Raw genomic sequence first — 20130 nt, 5'->3', positions numbered from 1 at the left:
AGATGATGGATGGATGCTGGCTGGCTGACAGACAGACTGACAAAAAGATAGATAGACACACATATAGATAGGTAGCTAGACAGACAGATAGATACACATACACAGATAGACAGAAGACAGACAGACAAATAGATAGATAGACAGAAAGACAGACAAATAGATAGACAGACACAGATGATAAAGACGATGGATGGATGGATACTGACAGACAAATACACATAGACAGAAAGATAGACAGACTGACAAACAAACAGATAGAAAGACAGGGGCAGACAGATACACATAGACAGACAGGACGAACACACAGACAGGCAGACATACAAAGATAGATAGACAGACAGATAGACACAGACGATAAAGATGATGGATAGATGGATGCTGACAGACAGATACACATAGACAGAAAGATAGACAGACTGACAAATAGATAGAAATAGACAGACAATAAAGTTGATGGATGGATGGAAGCTGACAGACAGACAGACAGATACACATAGACAGACAGATAGACAGACTGACAAATTGATAGAAATAGACAGATGATAAAGATGATGGATGGATGGATGGATGGATGGATGGATGGATGGATGGATGCTGGCAGACAGACAGAGACGAATAGATGGACAGACAGACTGACAAATAAATAGATAGATAGATAGACAGACATATAGATAGGTAGCTAGACAGAAAGATTCACATACACAGAAAGACAGAAGACAGATAGATAGTCAGACAGATAAACAGATAGACACAGATGATAAAGACGATGGATGGATGGATGCTGACAAACAGATACACATAGACAGAAAGATAGACAGACTGACACATAGATAGATAGACAGACAGATAGACACAGACAATAATGGCTGACGATGAATGGCTGGATTCTGACAGACAAACAAAACATATAGATGGACAGACAGACTGACAAACAGATAGGAAGACAGACAGAAAAACAGACAGATAGATACACATAGAACAGAACGAACGGATAGACAGGCAAAGATACAAAGATAGATAGACAGACAGACAGATAGACACAGATGATAAAGACAATGGATAGATGGATGCTGACAGACAGATACACATAGACATAAAGATAGACAGACTGACAAATAGATAGAAATAGACAGACAATAAAGTTGATGGATGGATGGATGCTGACAGACAGACAGACAGAGACGGATAGATGGACAGACAGACTGACAAATAGACAGACATATAGATAGGTAGCTAGACAGACAGATAGATACACATACACAGATAGACAGAAGACAGACAGACAAATAGATAGATAGACAGAACGAGACAAATAGATAGATAGACAGACAGACAAATAGACAGACAGACATACAATAAAGACGATGGATGAATGAGACAGACTGAGAGATAGATGGATAGATAGATAGATAGATAGATAGATAGATAGATAGATAGATAGATAGATAGATAGATAGATAGATAGATAGATAGATAGATAGATAGATAGATAGATAGATAGATAGATAGATAGATAGATAGATAGATAGGAAGCTAGATAGACAGATATATTGTCAATAAAAAAACTCCCAAAGCTCTGAATAAAACAGGATGAAGTCTAATATGGGAATCCATTCACGTTCTTTCCGACAGTGTTTTTAAAACAGGTGCTTAAAGGTGGGTGTGCACAGAGCTTTATAATCTCTCTCTACAGGAAATTGGGCCTTTAAAATGCTAATTCACTTTCACCTCCCTTCAAGCAGAACCTGGTCATAAACTGTATCATATTGTCTACGTAAACTCAGAGGCTGCGGAAGCATTCGATGAAAATTTGAGCAATGAATTGTTGCATGCTCTGGTTGTTTCCAAGAAGATAGTTATCTGGAAAACACCTGCTACAATTCAGTGGGCTTTGACTTTCACATCATTTACCTGCGCAGAGCAAAACAAGCTCTCTCTCTCGAAGGATTACAATGACATGGCTTTATTCTGCATGGTGGCAGGGCCTCTTAAAGATCACAGGTAATGCTGGTGTAAGGACCCTATGGGAGCGAATATTTGCGTTACAGGTGACTCGTTGAGGATGAGGATTCAGTTCATGTAGATCGTATTTGCAATAATAATGTTATCAGCTCATACCTGAGTATACCTGATTCTGATTGGTCAGTCTAGGGTCTGTTATTCCTGATTACAACCGCTTAAACTGATAACACACCGCTCATACGCCAGACATCCAGATACTGCGAGTAATCTTCACCAAGCCACTAGTTTATGTTTAATGTGTACCACTGACTCTTTTCTCATGCCTAGTTTGAGTTTTTTTTTATAAATGAGCTAATACATATTTCTGGTCCAATTATTTACTCATGACTTTTACATGCTACAGTGAAATGCTTTAAGGATTAACACATACTGAACTGTATACTTTATATTCTTCTGAAAGCCTTAAAAGGCATCAACTTTTAAATGTGCCACTGATGTAATACTGCCATCTAGTGGTCAATATAGAAACCTATAGGCCTTTATAGGTTTGAGTCATAATCTGATTAAGCAAGTTATCATACCAATTAATCTGATACACTGCAATACTTTTTGCAAGAATATAATACTCCTCTCTAATATGGAGGACGAAAAATGGCTTAAGTGTATATAAATAAAGAAATTAATAAATACGTAAATGCATAAATAAATAAATACAGGAATAAATAAATACATAAATAAATAAATGAATCAATACATAAATGCAAAAATAAATAAGTAATTACTTAAACACAGAAATAAATGCAAACATAAATAAATAAATATATTGTTTTGTCAAAAGTATCAACTTTTAATTTTATTATTTTTGCCCCACTACATTTATTTCTACATTTATATATGTATTCCTATATTTATTTATTTCTAAATTTATTTATTTTTACATTTATTTATGCATTTCTACATTTATTTATTTTTTACATTTATTTATGCATTTCTACATTTATTTATTTATGCATTTATGTGTTATTTATTTCTGTATTTCTACATTCATTTATTTATTTATTTATTTAACTATTTATTCATTTATTTATTTGTGTATTTCTACATTTATTTATGTATTCCTATATTTATTTATTTCTACATTTATTTATGCTTTTCTACATTTATTTATTTATGCATTTATGTATTATTTATTTCTGTATTTCTACATTTATTTATTTAATTATTTATTTATTTGTTTAACTATTTATTCATTTATTTATTTGTGTATTTCTACATTTATTTATGTATTCCTATATTTATTTATTTAAGCATTTATTTATTGTTACATTTATTTATGCATTTCTACATTTATTTATTTTTTACATTTATTTATGCATTTATGTATTATTTATTTCTGTATTTCTACATTTATGTATTTAATTATTTATTTATTTAACTATTTATTCATTTATTTATTTGTGTATTTCTACATTTATTTTTTAATTTATTCATTTATTTATTTATATACACTTAAGTCATTTTTCGTCCTCCATACTCAAACAGTTACACTTTTATGAGGACATTTTTATTCCAAGCTCTCTTCGAAATGACTTGCATGCCGAACAGGTGTCCCAAATTGCATCCTGACAGATCTTATAGTAAAATAATAACTGTCTGTGTCACTCTGCGTGTGGACCCGGAGTGATCCGCGACCCATGTGATACCAATTTTAAAGGCAACAGCAACAGTCTCTGTCTGTAAACTTTTTAGAGCTAAATTTAGCACCGGGTCGGACAGGCATCGGTCAGACATACAAAATTGATCACACAGAGACATTTACATAATAACTGTGCGAGGTCACCTCAAACCTATCCAATACATACAACAAAAACTAAAAAAAAACGAAATATATTTATTTTTGTTTTATTGTAGCTTTATTAATAGTTTGTTACTAGTGTATATAAATTAATAGTATTCATTTGCTTTCATTTTTATATTTTTAGTTTTTATCTTAATTTTAGTTATTGTCAACGATCTGTTGTTATTTATTTTTTTTGTTTTTATTTTTTTAAACATATAATCATTCGGTTTTTTTTTTTTTTTCCAATTTATTTATTTATTCATATAATATAAGTTTAATTTAGTTTTAATATTTTTTTCCAATTCATAATTTGAATGCCTTAACTTAAAATTATTTCAGTTAAAAGTGCCTTAGAATGTAAAACTGCATTTACATGAATAATGTGACAGTTATGCGATGGTTATGACATATCGTGAGCCTCAAGCGCGATTGTTTCCTCCTTTTTATGGAAACCTCATGCATTCAAAAGACTGCTGGAAAACAGGCCGATCTCAACATAACACCGACTGTGACATCACAGTCGAGATGTACGCCCCAACATTATATTACACATTAAATTAATTACAATGTTGTTACAATGCTAACAACAGTTAGCATTATATTAGTTAGCGCTATATGCTAGTTAATGCTATATGCTAGCATTTAGGCTGAAGTTCTACTGTTGACTTTACAGTTACGTTTTGTAGGTCCATACTAAAAAAAAGACCCACAAACTTACCACTTAGAGGCTCAAACATATAAGATCTGTTTACACACACAGAGAGCTACTGAAGAAGCTGCTCTGAGAAACAGCCAATCACATGATTAATTAATTAACATAATTATTCAAATAAGGTAATAATAGGCAATTTCATTCTAAAGGTAAATCCTAGGGTTGTAAATGGACATGTAAAACCATCTCTGGATATTTTTGCACTTAATAAAGTCACTAACTTCTATGTAGATGTCAGAAAACAATTTATCATATTATTTCAATGTATTCTTTGGCACCTTTAACTAATATTTATGCCTATTTTTATCCAATTAACATATGTTTTAATAATTTCAGACCCTGTTAACGATAACTCTGATGTTTTTGTATGTGTACGTGCATTTATTTATAAAGTACCTTTAAAACCCCTTTGGGTCATGATGACAGGTGGTCGTGGCCCCCTCGGTTCCACCTGTCCATCCTTTTCCGCGTCCACATGGTGGCGGACAAATCCAGAAAGGGAGCAGTCATTCAAGAAATGCCATGCTGAAGTGCCACGAGGCCACGGAGGACCTCCGGACACCGGATCAGACGCAGCTGCCCCCCGGCTGCTATTTTCACTCAGCTTAAATCGCCATGGGCAGCCAGCATCTGCGCCATGGGCCACCGACAACAACCAGTGTGTCTTTACGCGCCATGAAGTCCACCGCAGGCCAACACCTCGCGCACGACACCCAGAGTTTGCCCTCTGACCCCGACGAGCTCGACAGCGGGAGCGACAGCTCGGAGAAATCCACCGGTGCCGGGAGTCCCACACGGGGTCACAGACGGCGCGGGGTCCGCAGACTCGCGGGAGTGAGCAAGCAGCGTCAGGCGGCAAACGCACGGGAGCGAGACCGCACGCACAGCGTCAACACGGCCTTTACGGCGCTGCGCACCCTCATCCCTACGGAACCGGCTGATAGGAAGTTGTCGAAAATCGAGACGCTGCGATTGGCCTCCAGCTACATATCGCACCTGGCCAACGTGCTTCTCATCGGGGAGGACTGCAGGGACGGACAGCCGTGCCTGAAGTATCACAATATATTGCAAAGCAACACCAACCTCAAAAACCCACAGATACGACCCATCTGCACGTTCTGCCTTAGTAACCAAAGGAAAATGGTAAGTGATAATAAATAAACATAAATAATATAAATAAAAAGATACATGTTTGCTTTTAACAATTTCACAATGACGCAAAAGACAGTAAAAATAGTGCAGATTTTTTGTAATATTTACAATAATAAATATTCAGTAACGTCATATAATGATTCAAACAATTATTATACATAACCTACATGGTATTATTATTATTATTTTTAAATAATTACATTTATATAACATTTATGCATTTGGTGGCCAAGCAGTGCATTCTAGGTATCCATGTGGTCCCCTTGGGAATGTTTGATATACAACACAATTTTAACCAATACACAATAATGCATAATTGACTCACAAACATGCAAAACATGATTTGTGTAAAATCTCTGTCTAACCAATGTCTACTTCTGTAGTTAAAAGATGGGGACAAGCACATGACTGCGTGACAGCAAGGGCTCTCCGACTGACAGCTGCCATGCACGAGCCTCCAACTTTGAATGTTTACATGTAAAGAGAAATCAACCTTGCACAGAGACTAAATATCCTGCTGTATATGTTTTTCTATGTTGTTTCTGAGGACAGACGTGAAGAAGATTGGCAACAAATCTACAAATAGGCCCACTGCACTTTTTTTTCCCGCGTTTGCCGTCCCCCTTATCAACCGTGTTTTGGTTAATGTAACCGGAGAGCACGTGTAACGTTGCACCTGGTGGACGGCTATTTCAGTATCAGATATAGTATCCACACCGTCCCCATGCCTTAAAAAAACAGTCCGGTGTCTGCCTGTGCACGTCACATGATGGTAATCAAAACCCTGCGGTTTGCAGTGGTTGCTGTCAGTACGACGGCGGGCTAAATCTCATCCCCTCCCTCTCATCATGGGATCCCAACATGGCACTCGGGAGACCATAAACAAGATTCAGAGGTCTCGGTTGGGTTGGGCAAAGCATGTTTAAGATTTATTAAGAATTTTAAAAGCCACATGACAAGTTTTTAAGAATGGTGGGCATTTTAGGATCCTAAAATCTATGGCCCTGCCCCAGTTTCCAACTTGCAACCCACTTTTAAGTCAATGCTGTTTATTAAATGTTACATTACTGCTGGGTAGTTTTGCACACTTTATCAAAAGGGTCGCAGTGTGCCCTCTTACGACCATTTTAGGTCTTAAAGTGCACACTAGAGGATGGAAACTTGTTGCATTATACTCATTTTTTGTCATATTATTAAAATCATGGTGTGCACTTAATGCATGTCATTGCAGACTAGTTCCCCACAACCGATTTATTTTTTTAGAGCTTAAAAAAGGTTGTCTATGCACTTAAATTTGCACTATAAGGGAAGTCTCAAAACTAGTAAGACATATTTGCTCTGGATTTGGATCAGATGCATTCAGTCTAGTAATGAAAGCAATGGGTTTGTAATGTGCGCTAAGCCTAAAGGCGAGTGACGGTATTTTAATAAGGTGCACATTGTTCCAAAAATTTCGTTTTTTTGTTGTTGTTGTGGTTGGAAATGTCAATACATTATCAAAATGGGTTGTGAATGCAGCTCCTTGCTGACTAAGTAGACCACTAATATTTTGTTTACGTAAGCAAAACCATCACAAATTTGACCCTGGATCACAAAACCAGTCATGGGTAGCATGGGTATATTTGTAGCAATAGCCAACAATACATTGTATGGGTCAAAATGATAATTTTTATGCCAAAAATCATTAGGATATCAATTAAGACATTTTGTCAATTTTCTACCATAAATATATATAAAATTTATTTTTCTGGACTTCATTTGGACAACTTTAATGGCTATAGATGTATCTCGGCCAAATATTGTAACAAACCATACGTAAATGGAAAGATAAATCATTGAGCTTATTGACCCTTATTACTGGTTTTGTGGTCCAGGATCACCTTCATTATTGATGAAAATATTTGAAGTAGCCTTAAAGGGACACTCCACTTTTTTTGAAAATATGCTCATTTTCCAGCTCCTCTAGAGTTAAACATTTTTGTTTTACCGTTTTGGAATCCATTCAGCCGATTTTCGGGTCTGGATGTATCACTTTTAGCATAGCTTAGCATAATCCATTGAATCTGATAAGACCATTAGCATTGCGCTAAAAAAAAAATAACTAGAGAGTTTGGATATTTTTCCTATTTAAAACTTTACTCTTCTGTAGTTACATCTTGTACTAAGACAGAAGGAAAATTAAAGTTGCGATTTTCTAGGCAGATATGTTACAGCAGCAAAGTCCTTGATTATTACGCCAGAATGAGAGTATAGTTCCTTTTAATTTTCTGTCTGTCTTTATACAAGATGTAACTACAGAAGAGTCAAGTTTTAAATAGGAAAAATATCCAAACTCTTTTTTTTTTTTTTGTTGCGTGATGCTAATGGTCTAATCAGATTCAATGCATTATGCTGCTAAGCTATGCTAAAAGTGCTAACGTCAGACCCGGAGATCAGCTGAATGGATTCCAAAACTGTAAAAATCAAATGTTTAACTCTGAGGGAGCTAGAAAATTAGCATATTTTCAAAAAAGGGTGGAGTGTCCCTTTAAAGGTAGGGTACGTGATCTCCGAAAAGCCAATGTTGACATTTAAAGTCACCTAAACAAACACGCCCCTACCCCAAATAAAATCTGGACCTTTTTTGATAGACCCGTCCTACACATACACAACCCAGGCAATGATGTGGATTAGTAGACACACCTCTTACTGCTGATTGGCTATAAGTGTGTTTTGGTACTCGACCCAACTCCCTTTTTCAAAGTGTTTCAAGGATCATGCACCCTGCCTTTAACATTGTGTCAGAATTGCTTGGGTAAAAACAAATTTGGAAAAGTGTCATCAGTTTTAAAATGTTTACTCCATGTGTTGCACAGTTTTCTTTTTGTCAAAAATCCAGCTTGAGACCCCAAGTAAAATGGACACTTTGCAAATGTACTATTTTCATGAACTAATTTAGTAGTCGTTATATCTTAAGATAAACATCAGCTGTGCCATTTTGGGATACCATTCATTTAAATATGCTAAAAATCAATTATAGTATACATTGACTTTTTTAGACCTTTAAGTACACTAAAGTTTAATTAATTCTTTAACTTGACACTTACTCAGCACACAAAAAAAGTATACTTTATTTTTAACTGGGATGTTGAGTATTTTTTCAGTTGCATTCAATTATCAATGACTAAATGTTTTTTTTTTGATTGACACTCATTTGTATATATTTTTACCCGGGTTAAAATATTTCTCCAGTAATATGGCCTACCTCTAAAACAATCATATGCGAATACTTGAACACTTACTTCTAAAAGTGGTCTTTGCACATGCCAAACATCATATGAGCTGCTATTTAATTAATAAAGTATTTTTGTAACGACTTCTGCACTTTGTGACTTATTTATCCATTTTAAAGCATGTATTTGCTTAAAGCACCACCTAGAGGAAGACAAACATAGCAATTGTTGCTTTAAGATGGTGGATTGCACAAAAATGAATGCAAGAAAGTATATAGTTCTAATTCTTTATTTCTTAAAAAAAATTCAATGTTACTTAGATTCAAAGAAATCGGTGACAAGATGGAGATACATCAGAGAGGTCAGGAGTCATTTAAGGGTCTTTAGCACTGTACAGTTTCTTAAAGAGGGAACAGAACGCTGATGTCATGAGAGCAAGACTCGAACCTTTGGCAAGAACATCACAATGAGAAATGTTTATCGTGTTTTCCCCTTTGCAAACACTGATCATGACGGGGCATGAAGGCATCAATACCATAATAGAAAAGGGCGTCTTAAAAGCAAAACAAGGCAGCCTGATCTAATTCAATGGAATGTCAATTCTTTAACAAATCATTATAATCAAATAACAATAATTTAAGATGTTTGTCAACACTTAAAAGTTCCTTGAGTGAGTAAATAATTACAAAGGTTGACCACAACTTTTGTGCTATTTTAAGTGTAAACCTTAATATTAGAAAAACCTGTTAAAATTAACCATTTGTTATAAAGCCCTTAAATGACATCTAAATGTTATGGTTTGAAAAACAGGAGGTAGAATTGGGGGTGAAAAAAAGGGAAAATAAAGGGGCGAAATTAGACGAGCACTTCTGTAACAAAAACATTCTGCTGACGTGATGTTTAGTCTGCTTCCTCTTCCTCGGATTCAGACTCTGAATGATTACAAAAATAAAAATTAGCAGTCGCACAACAAATGCGATTGTTTTCATTAAACACCACCGTTTTTCAACTTGGATGAATTAATACATACCGATCTTTTATTTAATGTGTAATTTTTAGCTTTGTAGAGTGCTTCTTGAATGTGTTAGCATTTAGCCTAGCCCCATTCATTCCTATGGCTCCAAACAAAAGTTTTATGTTGTGCCAGCATACTTACTTGTGTAACTACTCATGTGACCGTCTTTAAATAGGGAAAACATGGAAGTGTTTGGCGGCTTTTAAATTCATCCTTGTTTGGAGCCATAGGAATGAATGGGGCTAGGCTAAATGCTAACACATTCACGAGGCGCTGTACAAAGATTAAAAGTGCATGCACTGAAAAAAAGAGACTAATTAATACATACCCAAGTTGAGGTAAGAACATAGTAAAATATTGAAAAATGGTGTTGTTTTCCTTTAACACTGTTAACATAATCCTCTTACCCTCTTCAGCGTTTTTAAGCCATTCCACAAACTTTTTCATCTGCTCGAGGAAGACGCTCTTTCCTTTGGCCATGTGGCCTTCTGTGTACCACTTCAAAATGACCTCCTCACTTAAAACATCAGCTACGAAAGAGAAAAAACAGCCTCAACCACCATGTACAATGCTACATAAAACCACTTAAATGCACGGTTTTGAAAAGACCAAGCACCTTTGTAAAGAAGCACCACGATCTTCTGGAAGGCCTTCATGAAGTGGATGTTGTCGTAGCAGTACTCCTGGATCTTCAACAGGAGCGTGAGCTCGGACAGGCCCTGGGAAGTGAAGGCCTTCAGCAGAGGGCTGTATTGCTACGGAAACAATTCGCAAAAACAATTAAAACACTTCCCACAAAACACCATTTGCAAAAAGGTTAAATGGTCTTTCGGGCACCTTCAAGAGTTTGATGGCTTGCTCCGTGACGAGCTCCTCCTTTTTATTCCACTCAACGGAGCTCATGACGCTGGTCCACACGATGCCGATCATTGTCTGCTCTGAGATGCTGGTCTTCTTCATCTCCTCACGAACATAGGCAATGATCTGATGAAGAGCAAACACCACATTACTGCCACAATAAATTCTAAAATAGACTAACATCTTCGGTTTTTAGTGGTGGTCAAAGAATAAATCGCAATTAATCGTATGGAAAAAAGTTGCTGCATAATAAAAATCTGTATAGAGTGTCAATTTGTATTCTATTATGTATACATTAAAGAGTATTAAAAAAATTCAGAAGTGTATACATTTGGGTGTTTGTGTTCAAAAACAAAAAGAGTTACACATGCAAAAACTCACTTATTTTGTATGCGATTAATCTTTGCCCAATAAGCCAACAACTTGGCAAAATACAATTTGTTGTATCCAGCAACTAAACTTGAAATTAACAAGTAAAACACAAAACTGAGTAAATGTAGTGGTCACTTACATCTTTAAGGGTCTCGCCGCGGGACATCAGCTCCTGCAGTTCTTTCTGAAGCTCTTTGCGAGCTCCAATGGACTGCTGGTTACGCGCAAAGTCCGAGAGCTCCTTAAGCCCGGCGTCGGTGAAATATTTCGAGAAGTGTTCGCAGCTGCGCTTGTTGGCAGGGAACAGCTCCTAATACAGAGAAGAAGTGAAGTCAAATCGGTTGAATGGGGTCACAAACAAATAGGCTGCGTCCGAAATGGTCTGCATCCATACTATATAGTAGACGATGCAAGTAGTATGCCCGAATTCATAGTATTTCAAAAACAATAGGCGAAAAGTACCAGGACGACCTACTACTTACGAAGTGTTCCTTCGATTGACCCTTTACTATACCATGAGCCACCCAATGAAGGAAATTATGCGGTTTAATTAAAGGGGAGACCGGGACAGAGAATGATAAACTATTTTTACCTTGTCTTTGTTGAATAATGGTAGTCTACCCGCATTCACGAACATACAAAAAGTGCTAAACATGCTAAACATCTCAGTCTCATAGAAATTCCTCTTTTAGAAATGTCAGCCAGAAAGCGGCCCAATCTGAAAAACTGATGCTTATGACATCACAGGCATCTCACTGCCCCTCCACTTTAAAATAATTGGCTACATTTTTTGAGTGGCAGCAAAGTCAGCCAATCAGTAATGAGATTGCAAGTTCAGACAGTTGGGGGAGCCTAATAGGTGCAAAACCACTTGTTTAAAATCCCCCACCCTAAAAGAGCTATCTGAGAGAAGCAGCCATAGTCTCGTTTCAGAAGACAATAATCCATTGGAGTCAAAATGTCCTTTTTGTAGCCTTAAAATGTTGATCCCAATATTAGATGGCATAGCATTTTAATATAAAATGAAATTTCAAGGCATTACAGACCCAAACAATTTTTTTTAAATCTACATCTCACATCAAAGAACAAGGATAAATACCCTATGGGTAAAATGCTCCTTTAAAAAACATCCAAAAGCAGTAATGCTGCTCTATTCAAATGCAAATAATATTAAACCGCCGTCCCCTGTGGTTATATTACACTAGTTTAACATCATCCCAGTTAACGACTAACTTATGATGACATGTCACGTGGCGCATTAACATGGCGGATGTAGTACGTCCGAATTAATTTATACGATCCATAATCATACTATATAGTATCTACTGTTTTAACAGGCGATGAGTAGGTACACTGTCAAAAATTAAGGTACAAAGCTGTCACTGGGGCAGTACCCTTTAAAAAGGGTCCTAATATTTACCATTAAGGTACAAATACGCATCTTTGAACTGCCAATATATACCTTTGAAGTACTAATAGGCACTCTTTGGGTACAAATGTGTACCTTTTTGAAAGGGTAGTGTCCTAGTGAGAACTTTTGTATATTTCTGAGAGCGTACGTCCTCCAATTTAGCACCTACTGTCAAAGTAAGTGATTTCAGAAGCAGCCATAGTTTCGTTTCAGAAGACAATAATCCAGTGGAGTCAAAATGTCCTTTTTGTAACTTTAAAATGTTCCAATATTAGATGGCATAGCATTTTAATATAAAATGAAATTTCAAGTGAAGAAAGGAAGTCATGTACGTGTCATGTCATATGGGTGAGTCACTCACTAAATAATTGTTCTTTTCAAGTGCGCTATTAAAAATTTACTTAACATGTAATTTAATTAAGTGGGATAAGTGTAGTAATAAAGCATCGTTGTATATAAATATAGTTTACCATCAGTCTATTGTCCATGCCAACTTTGCGCAGGCTAGCAGCAACTGAGTTGATGTCTTTTTCATTGATCCAAGATTTGAACAGTTTGACAGCGAAGGCAGCGGACACACCTGAAACGAAACATCCGGTGAGAATTACATCAAAATCTATGTACCGTGCCAAATTTGCCACTTTTATCCAATCCAGATGTTTCTTATTACCTTCCTTGACCAAGTTCTCATTGAAAAGGCTGCTCAGGATAGAGGCCGATATATTGCCATTGGCCAGCAGGATCCCGGTTAGCATGGCCAACTTATTCCTCTCCGACTCTGTGAACCCTTTTAAAAACAGCAGCAGCTGGGACAGAAGAGACAGGGACAAACACGACGAAAATAAACATCTCTGTGCTTGCCAACTGCATCAAATGTGCTGTATTTCGCAACTTGACAAGCATCATCAAGTCAACTTACCTTCTTGATCTCTTCTTCAAAACCTTTCTCCAGGTACTTGTAACGCCTGATCAGCTTGTTAAAAACCTACAGGCCCGACACAAGGAAAATCATGTTAAAACACGCCGAGTGCAGTTTATATGTTTGGAGAACCGACAAGGGTTCATATTAATGTGGGACGGTCAGGTACAAGAGATGGGGAATACCTGAGCGTAAGCCTGCATGGTCTCCAGGTCTTCACTCGCCGTGAAGAGGCAGTACTCGGTACGGGTCATGTCATCCGATAAGGTCCCTCCTGGGGCTGAGTGGAAATCGAAACATTACATTATGAACTAATAAAGCCTATTCTACTCAAAAATAAAATATTTTAGGACTGTCATCTTACCCAGCATTCCTCCAGCCACCAGGATGTCGAAGAGGGTCTCAGCATACCGGCGGTAGTCAAGTTTGGCGCCAGAGGCATCAAGGAACTTCGCAACCGCTTCCAAATCACTGCCAGTTTGGTTCAAGCCTTGAACGATACTTTCTTGAAACTGAGTAGGGTCAAATCTCTCCTTTTCATCTGTGGGGAAAGAAATGTGAATTAAAAATTAAACACGGAATTTGAGGCACCCCTGTATATCACGGAGTCTGTAGGACATTACCTCTTTTGCGAGTTTTAAAACGCTGGCCGGTAAGCGTTGGCTTTTGCTGCTTTTGATTATTCATAAAAGACACCTGTGAAAAACAATACAAGTCAATTTATTGAATTTGACAACAAAAATCCAGGAGCCAGGCAGTTTTATATTCACAAAAGGATTGGAGTCAATATAAGAACGTAAAACAAATACATATCATTTTAGACGCAATGGCCTGTTTAATCGCTGATCAAATCAAACCTGATATTTTTAACTTAACACGTAAATTATAAATCATATTCTCCCTTGAGCACATTACTTATTATTTTTACTAATGTGAAATTTAACAGTTACAGTTGTAAATCTGTATTTTAACGGTGTAAATGTACGGAATGCATCGGGGTTTTTTGTAGTCTGAGCTGCACACTCACGCGCCGGTCTCGCGCTGAAGCTAAGCTAACAGGCTAATAAGGCCTAACCGCTCTATTTCCACTAACAAAACCTGAAAAAAAAAAGACAATTTTTGTTCTCACGCGCTTTTGTTAGCTGTACAATTTACCATTGGAGGCACCAACCACAACAATTAAAAACATTAACTTGATAAAATACGGATGATGGCGTCATTTTTTTTATTTGACTAACGTTACTAACAGAACGCGAGCACCGCCACCACCATAACAGCTGATCGCGAAGCCAAATAAATTGGACATCTATCAAAAATACAGACCTTTAAAGACTTCTAACCGATAGTTATACTTCAAATGGGCGTTGGTGAAATTAATATAGAGCTTACCGAAATGAATGCAGATAAAAAACGGCTATTAAACCCAAGAACAAAGCGAGACAATAGCAAGTCGGGACCCAACACACAAAACTCTCCCAGATGGCAAGAGGGTGCTGTTGCTGCGCCTGCGCGGAAGATGAGCGGAAAAAAATAATGGAGCAGTTCATTTCGGGTGAGTGCGGGGTAAGATTGCGTCTTTAATGAACAAAAACACATATTTTACATGTTCTAAGCAAACAGTTTATCAGTAATATAAAATAAAATACGATAAGACGTTTGTTAAGTCAAGAATTTGCTCGTGTTTCAGCATTATTGGAAGTGTTTAAAATATGACCACACCTCTTGGTTAGTTTTGATTTTAGGAATCCCGATGTGGGTCATACCATCTCAATCACCAAGGGCAAACCTTAAAAATATTATCATTTAACATGTGCAATACTTTTGTACTATTGTAATTACTTACCTATAATGTACTATTTCTCTTATGATTTATAAGATTTCTCTCTACCTTGTTAATTTCTTTGTACTTCAAAATAATTTTTCTATGCACATTGCCCATGTTACATTACATTGATGTCGCAGTAACTATGTATAACAGGCAAATGCACTGAGCACATTTTTTTAAATACAGGATATGCATGTATTTATTCTCATATTATGCACATAAATTGGCAGAAAGTTAGCTGCTATAAAAAACTTGTGAACCTTTGTATGATGGCTGCTTTGTACTGTACAAAAGTTTGGGATATATGGAAGAATCAATACAACAATTATCATGAACACAATTATTTTAAATATCTAAATTATTTTGCTCTTCAAATACTTGTATTTGATTGGTTAGTTGTGGCTTTCTGTGTTACATTTTTGTAATGACCACTAAAATGTATAATTGACCACAAAAATATCAATTTTTGTTTTGTTTAAGAACCTGTCTAGATGCCTTGTATTACAAATTATTTTAAAAGCATTTAAATTCTTAATATATCATGATGGCTATTTCACTGGATTAGTAAAAAGTACTTGTAGTACATGGTAGTGTATGCAGACTTAGATACCCGATCTCTGATTATGCAAGGTTTGGGAATAAAGGTGTGGCTTAGTCATTTTTGCAAGTGAAATAATTGAATATGAAACACTGAATTACAAACACACTTTATCTTGTCTTTTAATTTGCTTTATTGTTCCCAATACAATCATACATTTCAGAAATCCAACACCATCAAACGAAGAAGGTCATCACTTCATTCCCTCATTATAACATCTACAGACACATAAACTATATTAAATGATCAGTAATATCACAGAAACATAAGCCTCAGCTTCAGCATCCATACAGTTTGTTGATCCTCAGGATGTCGATGTTAGACATTTCCTGTCTCTGTCCGATTTGCACAGACGCATCAGGAATGGGAGTGATGGTTTCTTTTCCATACTGGGTAGTGAAGGCCGTTTTTCCATAGTGCATGATAGAGCTGTAGTCGTATGGAGTGTTTTGATTGTTGGTGTTCTGTTTCTGGAAGTTGTAGGCCATATTAGGAGAGATGTTTGCCCAGTTGATCCTGACGTACTGGTCACGGTCGCTCCTGGTTTGCTCGTGGTAGAAGCCCAGGGCGTGATTGAGCTCATGTTCAACGATGCCATGGTACACACAGCCAGCCCTGTTGAGGGAGACCACCTGTTTGCCACCTGTTCTACCAAGAGACGAGTAACACCTGAGAGGAGAGAGAAAACCACAGCAGATATAAATGTTCTGGTCTTCTTTTGGATTAAGAGCAGTTAAATGCATCTTGTTGATATCTTATGATTGTCCTCACCCATCTTTGTTCTCAATGCTGATGTAGTCGATCTGAGTTGATCTGGGCACAAAGCGGATGCAGGTTTTGCTGTGGAAGGACGTCATGGCGCTCTGGATAGTACTCTTCTCATAATATGCTGCACAGGAGATGGACCACAGTTTAAGAATCACATTTATATGAACCATGAGTATCACTGAAGGGGGTTTACTTACTAAATTCACTGCTCACTATGTAAGGGACCTCAACTATATTGTTGGCGTTTTTCTTCCAGAAACAGTTGTTGTTTAAGCAGTAGAGAGCATTTCTGGTTTTGGGAAACATCAGATCTCCTTCAAGCAAGACTTCAGTAGATCCTGTGTGTACAGAAAACTATATTGATGAAGTTATCCAGTATGTTTTGATCTGAATTTGCTTATTATGATAGTCATTTCTGAAATTTATAAGAATCTAAAAGCTGTCTGACCATTGTTGGTCTCTAAAATCTTTGTAGTGATGTCCACATTTTCTTGCTGTGTTACTAACATATCTGCAAGCTCCTGCTCCTGTTGACAGACAAATGCATAATATTACTCATATAATGACTCTTTATTATCTGAGTGTTCAGAGAGACTAAACAGAGTCTTACTGGTAGAAAAAGTGCCTGGGAGAAGCCAACCAGCAGCATCAGAATGGAGAAGGAGGCTCTTGGATCCATGTTGTCTCAGTGTATGGAGATGTTCAGGATTCTTCTCTTCTGAGGTTTGGTGTCTGTGTGCTGTCCGATCTGGACTTTATATTCACCTGTGTAGGTGGGTCTACAGAGGGATTATGGATACATCTTAGTGTCCAAGTTCTAATGTGTTTAACTACAGGGAGGAACGTTCACCTGTTAGTCCAAAACCTTACAGAAGCTACCTGAGATTCTTTTACTAATCCACTAAAGTGGAGGTAATGTAAATTTTGGATTTGGTATAAAAGTGCCCACAAACACTGGGGTTTTAATTACACAGATTTATAAAGAATGGTCATTTGCGAAAGCATCTTTACTGACAAAACCAAAATGTGCACCAAAATCAATTGAATAAGAGATCAAAATTTAGCTTCTTTTGATGTATTATTCATTATTCTGATTTATAATTATTAAGCTTCCTTGTAATATTATTTCATATGAACTGGATACTTTGTGGTGTATATCAGAGATTATAAGGAAGTACTTTTAATAATGGACAACAACTTCCTACATAAACAACCAGCTTTAACCAACCTAAGCTGGTTGGATGGTTTTAGCTATAGTCTTATTCAGTTTATTTCGAATTATTCAGTTAATATAAAGTGAAATTACTGTCAAACACAATTATAAACCACAAGGAGCTCAAATGTGGTCTCTTGTAGTCATCTGATGATGCTGCACATTTAGCATCAGTCTATTGATATGATTTCACAAATAAGTATTTTCTGTAAATATGTGTCAGTATATGACTTGTTCATCACTGTTTGTGGGATACCAATACAGTGGATTAGTAAAACAATCTAAGGTATCTTCTGTAAGGTTTTGGACCAACAAGTGAGGTCAACGTTCCTCCCTGTTGATAAACACATTAGACCCTGGACACTAAGATGAACCCATAATCCCTCTGCGGACCCACCTACACAGGTGAATATAAAGTCCAGATCGGACAGCACACAGACACCAAACCTCAGCAGAGGAGAATCCTGAACATCTCCATACACTGAGACAACATGGATCCAAGAGCCTCCTTCTCCATTCTGATGCTGCTGGTTGGCTTCTCCCAAGCAGTTTTTCTACCGGTAAGACCCTGTTTAGTCTCTCTGAACACTCAGATAATAAAGAGTTATTATATGATTATTATTATGCATTTGTATATCAACAGGAGCAGGAGCTTGCAGATCTGTTAGTAACACAGCCAGAAAATGTGGACATCACTACAAAGATTTTAGAGACCAACAATGGTCAGTCAGATTTTAGATTCCTATACATTTCAGATATGACTGTCATAAATTCAGATCAAAACATACTGGATAACTTCATCAATATCTGTACACACAGGATCTACTGAAGTCTTACTTGAAGGAGATCTGGTGTATCCCAAAACCAGAAATGCTCTCTACTGCTTAAACAACAACTGTTTCTGGAAGAAAAATGCCAACAATATAGTTGAGGTCCCTTACATAGTGAGCAGTGAATTTAGTAAGTAAACCGCTTTCAGTGATACTCATGGCTCATATAAATGTGATTCTCAAACTGTTGTCCGTCTCCTCTGCAGCATATTATGAGAAGAGTACTATCCAGAGCGCCATGACGTCCTTCCACAGCAAAACCTGCATCCGCTTTGTGCCCAGATCATCTCAGATCGACTACATCAGTATTGAGAACAAAGATGGGTGAGGACAATCATAAGACATCAAGAAGACACATTTAACCGCTCTCAGTCCTAAAGAAGAAGACCCGAACATTTATATCTGCTCTTGTTTTTTCTCCTCTCAGGTGTTACTCGTCTCTTGGTAGAACAGGTGGCAAACAGGTGGTCTCCCTCAACAGGGTCGGCTGTGTGTATCATGGCATCGTTGAACATGAGCTCAATCACGCCCTGGGCTTCTACCACGAGCAAACCAGGAGCGACCGTGACCAGTACGTCAGGATCAACTGGGCAAACATCTCTCCTAATATGGCCTACAACTTCCAGAAACAGAACACCAACAATCAAAACACTCCATACGACTACAGCTCCATCATGCACTATGGAAAAACGGCCTTCGCCACCCAATATGGAAAAGAAACCATCACTCCCATTCCTGATGCGTCTGTGCAAATCGGTCAGAGACAGGAAATGTCAAACATTGACATCCTGAGGATCAACAAACTGTATGGATGCTGAAGCTGAGGCTTATGTTTCTGTGATGTTACTGATCATTTAATATAGTTTATGTGTCTGTAGATGTTATAATAACAGAATGAAGTGATGATCTTTGTCTTTGATGGAGTTGGATTTCTGAAACGTTTTTGATTGTATTAGAAAAAAATAAAGCAAATTAAAACACAAGATAAGCGTGTTGAGTTTTCATAAACATGTAATCAGTAGGGTAATGAGATAAAGCATATTTGGCCTGCTGTCATTCACAGTATTGCTTGTAAATAATAAAAATGCATTATGTCGCCAAGTAATATAAACACATTTCAGAACAAAGCTTGTGATGTTTTATGCCATTTACAGTATGATTTCATGTTTATTTTATGCTACATATCTCTAAGTCTGTAAAGATCCAGGTATAAACTGTCAGAAAAATTGATAAAATATGTACCCTACACTAGCAGTCATTGGGGCATTACTTTTTAAAAAGGTCCTAATATGTACCATTAGGTACAGATATGTATAAATTTGGTATCAATATGTACCCCTCAGATAGTAACATGAACTCCTTATTTCCAAAGGTGTATTTTTTAAAGGGTACCACTGGGGTTCATATTTTGACAATTTTTCTGTCAATGTAGTAATATCTGAG

General features: G+C 36.9%; 4 protein-coding genes across 4 annotated transcripts; 2 read left to right on the top strand and 2 right to left on the bottom strand.

The window, feature by feature from the left end:
• The first annotated feature begins 4996 nt into the window (after positions 1-4996).
• Positions 4997-9720, top strand: LOC135726611 (transcription factor 15). Its single transcript, XM_065244651.2, has 2 exons — positions 4997-5657; positions 6050-9720. The coding sequence occupies exons 1-2, from the start codon at positions 5130-5132 to the stop codon at positions 6080-6082; spliced, it is 561 nt and encodes a 186-aa protein (XP_065100723.1). The 5' UTR covers positions 4997-5129; the 3' UTR covers positions 6083-9720.
• Positions 9152-14957, bottom strand: bzw1a (basic leucine zipper and W2 domains 1a). The gene is made up of 12 exons (XM_065244647.1): positions 14843-14957; positions 14077-14149; positions 13818-13994; positions 13639-13733; positions 13454-13519; positions 13205-13340; positions 13005-13114; positions 11263-11433; positions 10731-10877; positions 10510-10648; positions 10301-10423; positions 9152-9810 (listed from the first exon to the last, which is right to left on the bottom strand). Exons 2-12 carry the CDS (start codon positions 14138-14140, stop codon positions 9779-9781), a joined length of 1260 nt encoding a protein of 419 aa, XP_065100719.1. The 5' UTR covers positions 14141-14149; positions 14843-14957; the 3' UTR covers positions 9152-9778.
• A 1197-nt stretch (positions 14958-16154) lies between these two features.
• On the bottom strand, positions 16155-17323 carry LOC135726579 (hatching enzyme 1.2-like). Its single transcript, XM_065244648.1, has 5 exons — positions 17255-17323; positions 17093-17165; positions 16842-16982; positions 16648-16765; positions 16155-16545 (listed from the first exon to the last, which is right to left on the bottom strand). The coding sequence occupies exons 1-5, from the start codon at positions 17321-17323 to the stop codon at positions 16155-16157; spliced, it is 792 nt and encodes a 263-aa protein (XP_065100720.1).
• A 1025-nt stretch (positions 17324-18348) lies between these two features.
• On the top strand, positions 18349-19506 carry LOC135726595 (hatching enzyme 1.2-like). The gene is made up of 5 exons (XM_065244650.1): positions 18349-18417; positions 18507-18579; positions 18677-18817; positions 18894-19011; positions 19115-19506. The coding sequence occupies exons 1-5, from the start codon at positions 18349-18351 to the stop codon at positions 19503-19505; spliced, it is 792 nt and encodes a 263-aa protein (XP_065100722.1). The 3' UTR covers position 19506.
• The last annotated feature ends 624 nt before the right edge of the window (positions 19507-20130 follow it).

The sequence above is a fragment of the Paramisgurnus dabryanus genome, chromosome 24 (genome assembly GCF_030506205.2).
Source record: "Paramisgurnus dabryanus chromosome 24, PD_genome_1.1, whole genome shotgun sequence".
In the NCBI taxonomy this organism is placed as follows: Eukaryota; Metazoa; Chordata; class Actinopteri; order Cypriniformes; family Cobitidae; genus Paramisgurnus; species Paramisgurnus dabryanus.
This window is presented reverse-complemented; position numbering and strand designations above follow the sequence as displayed.

Coding starts and splice junctions, on each gene's coding strand:
- bzw1a (XM_065244647.1), bottom strand. CDS start 14,140: ATGAATAATCAAAAGCAGCAAAAGCCAACGCTTACCGGCCAGCGTTTT. Junction 13,520..13,638: donor CCATGCAGGCTTACGCTCAG/GTATTCCCCATC, acceptor TCGGGCCTGTAG/GTTTTTAACAAGCTGATCAG. Junction 11,434..13,004: donor GCATGGACAATAGACTGATG/GTAAACTATATT, acceptor TCTCTGTATTAG/GAGCTGTTCCCTGCCAACAA.
- LOC135726611 (XM_065244651.2), top strand. CDS start 5,130: ATGGGCAGCCAGCATCTGCGCCATGGGCCACCGACAACAACCAGTGTG. Junction 5,658..6,049: donor TTAGTAACCAAAGGAAAATG/GTAAGTGATAAT, acceptor CTACTTCTGTAG/TTAAAAGATGGGGACAAGCA.
- LOC135726579 (XM_065244648.1), bottom strand. CDS start 17,323: ATGGATCCAAGAGCCTCCTTCTCCATTCTGATGCTGCTGGTTGGCTTC. Junction 17,166..17,254: donor CCCAGGCACTTTTTCTACCA/GTAAGACTCTGT, acceptor CAACAGGAGCAG/GAGCTTGCAGATATGTTAGT. Junction 16,546..16,647: donor AGCATTGAGAACAAAGATGG/GTGAGGACAATC, acceptor CTCTCCTCTCAG/GTGTTACTCGTCTCTTGGTA.
- LOC135726595 (XM_065244650.1), top strand. CDS start 18,349: ATGGATCCAAGAGCCTCCTTCTCCATTCTGATGCTGCTGGTTGGCTTC. Junction 18,818..18,893: donor CATAGTGAGCAGTGAATTTA/GTAAGTAAACCG, acceptor TCTCCTCTGCAG/CATATTATGAGAAGAGTACT. Junction 19,012..19,114: donor AGTATTGAGAACAAAGATGG/GTGAGGACAATC, acceptor TTCTCCTCTCAG/GTGTTACTCGTCTCTTGGTA.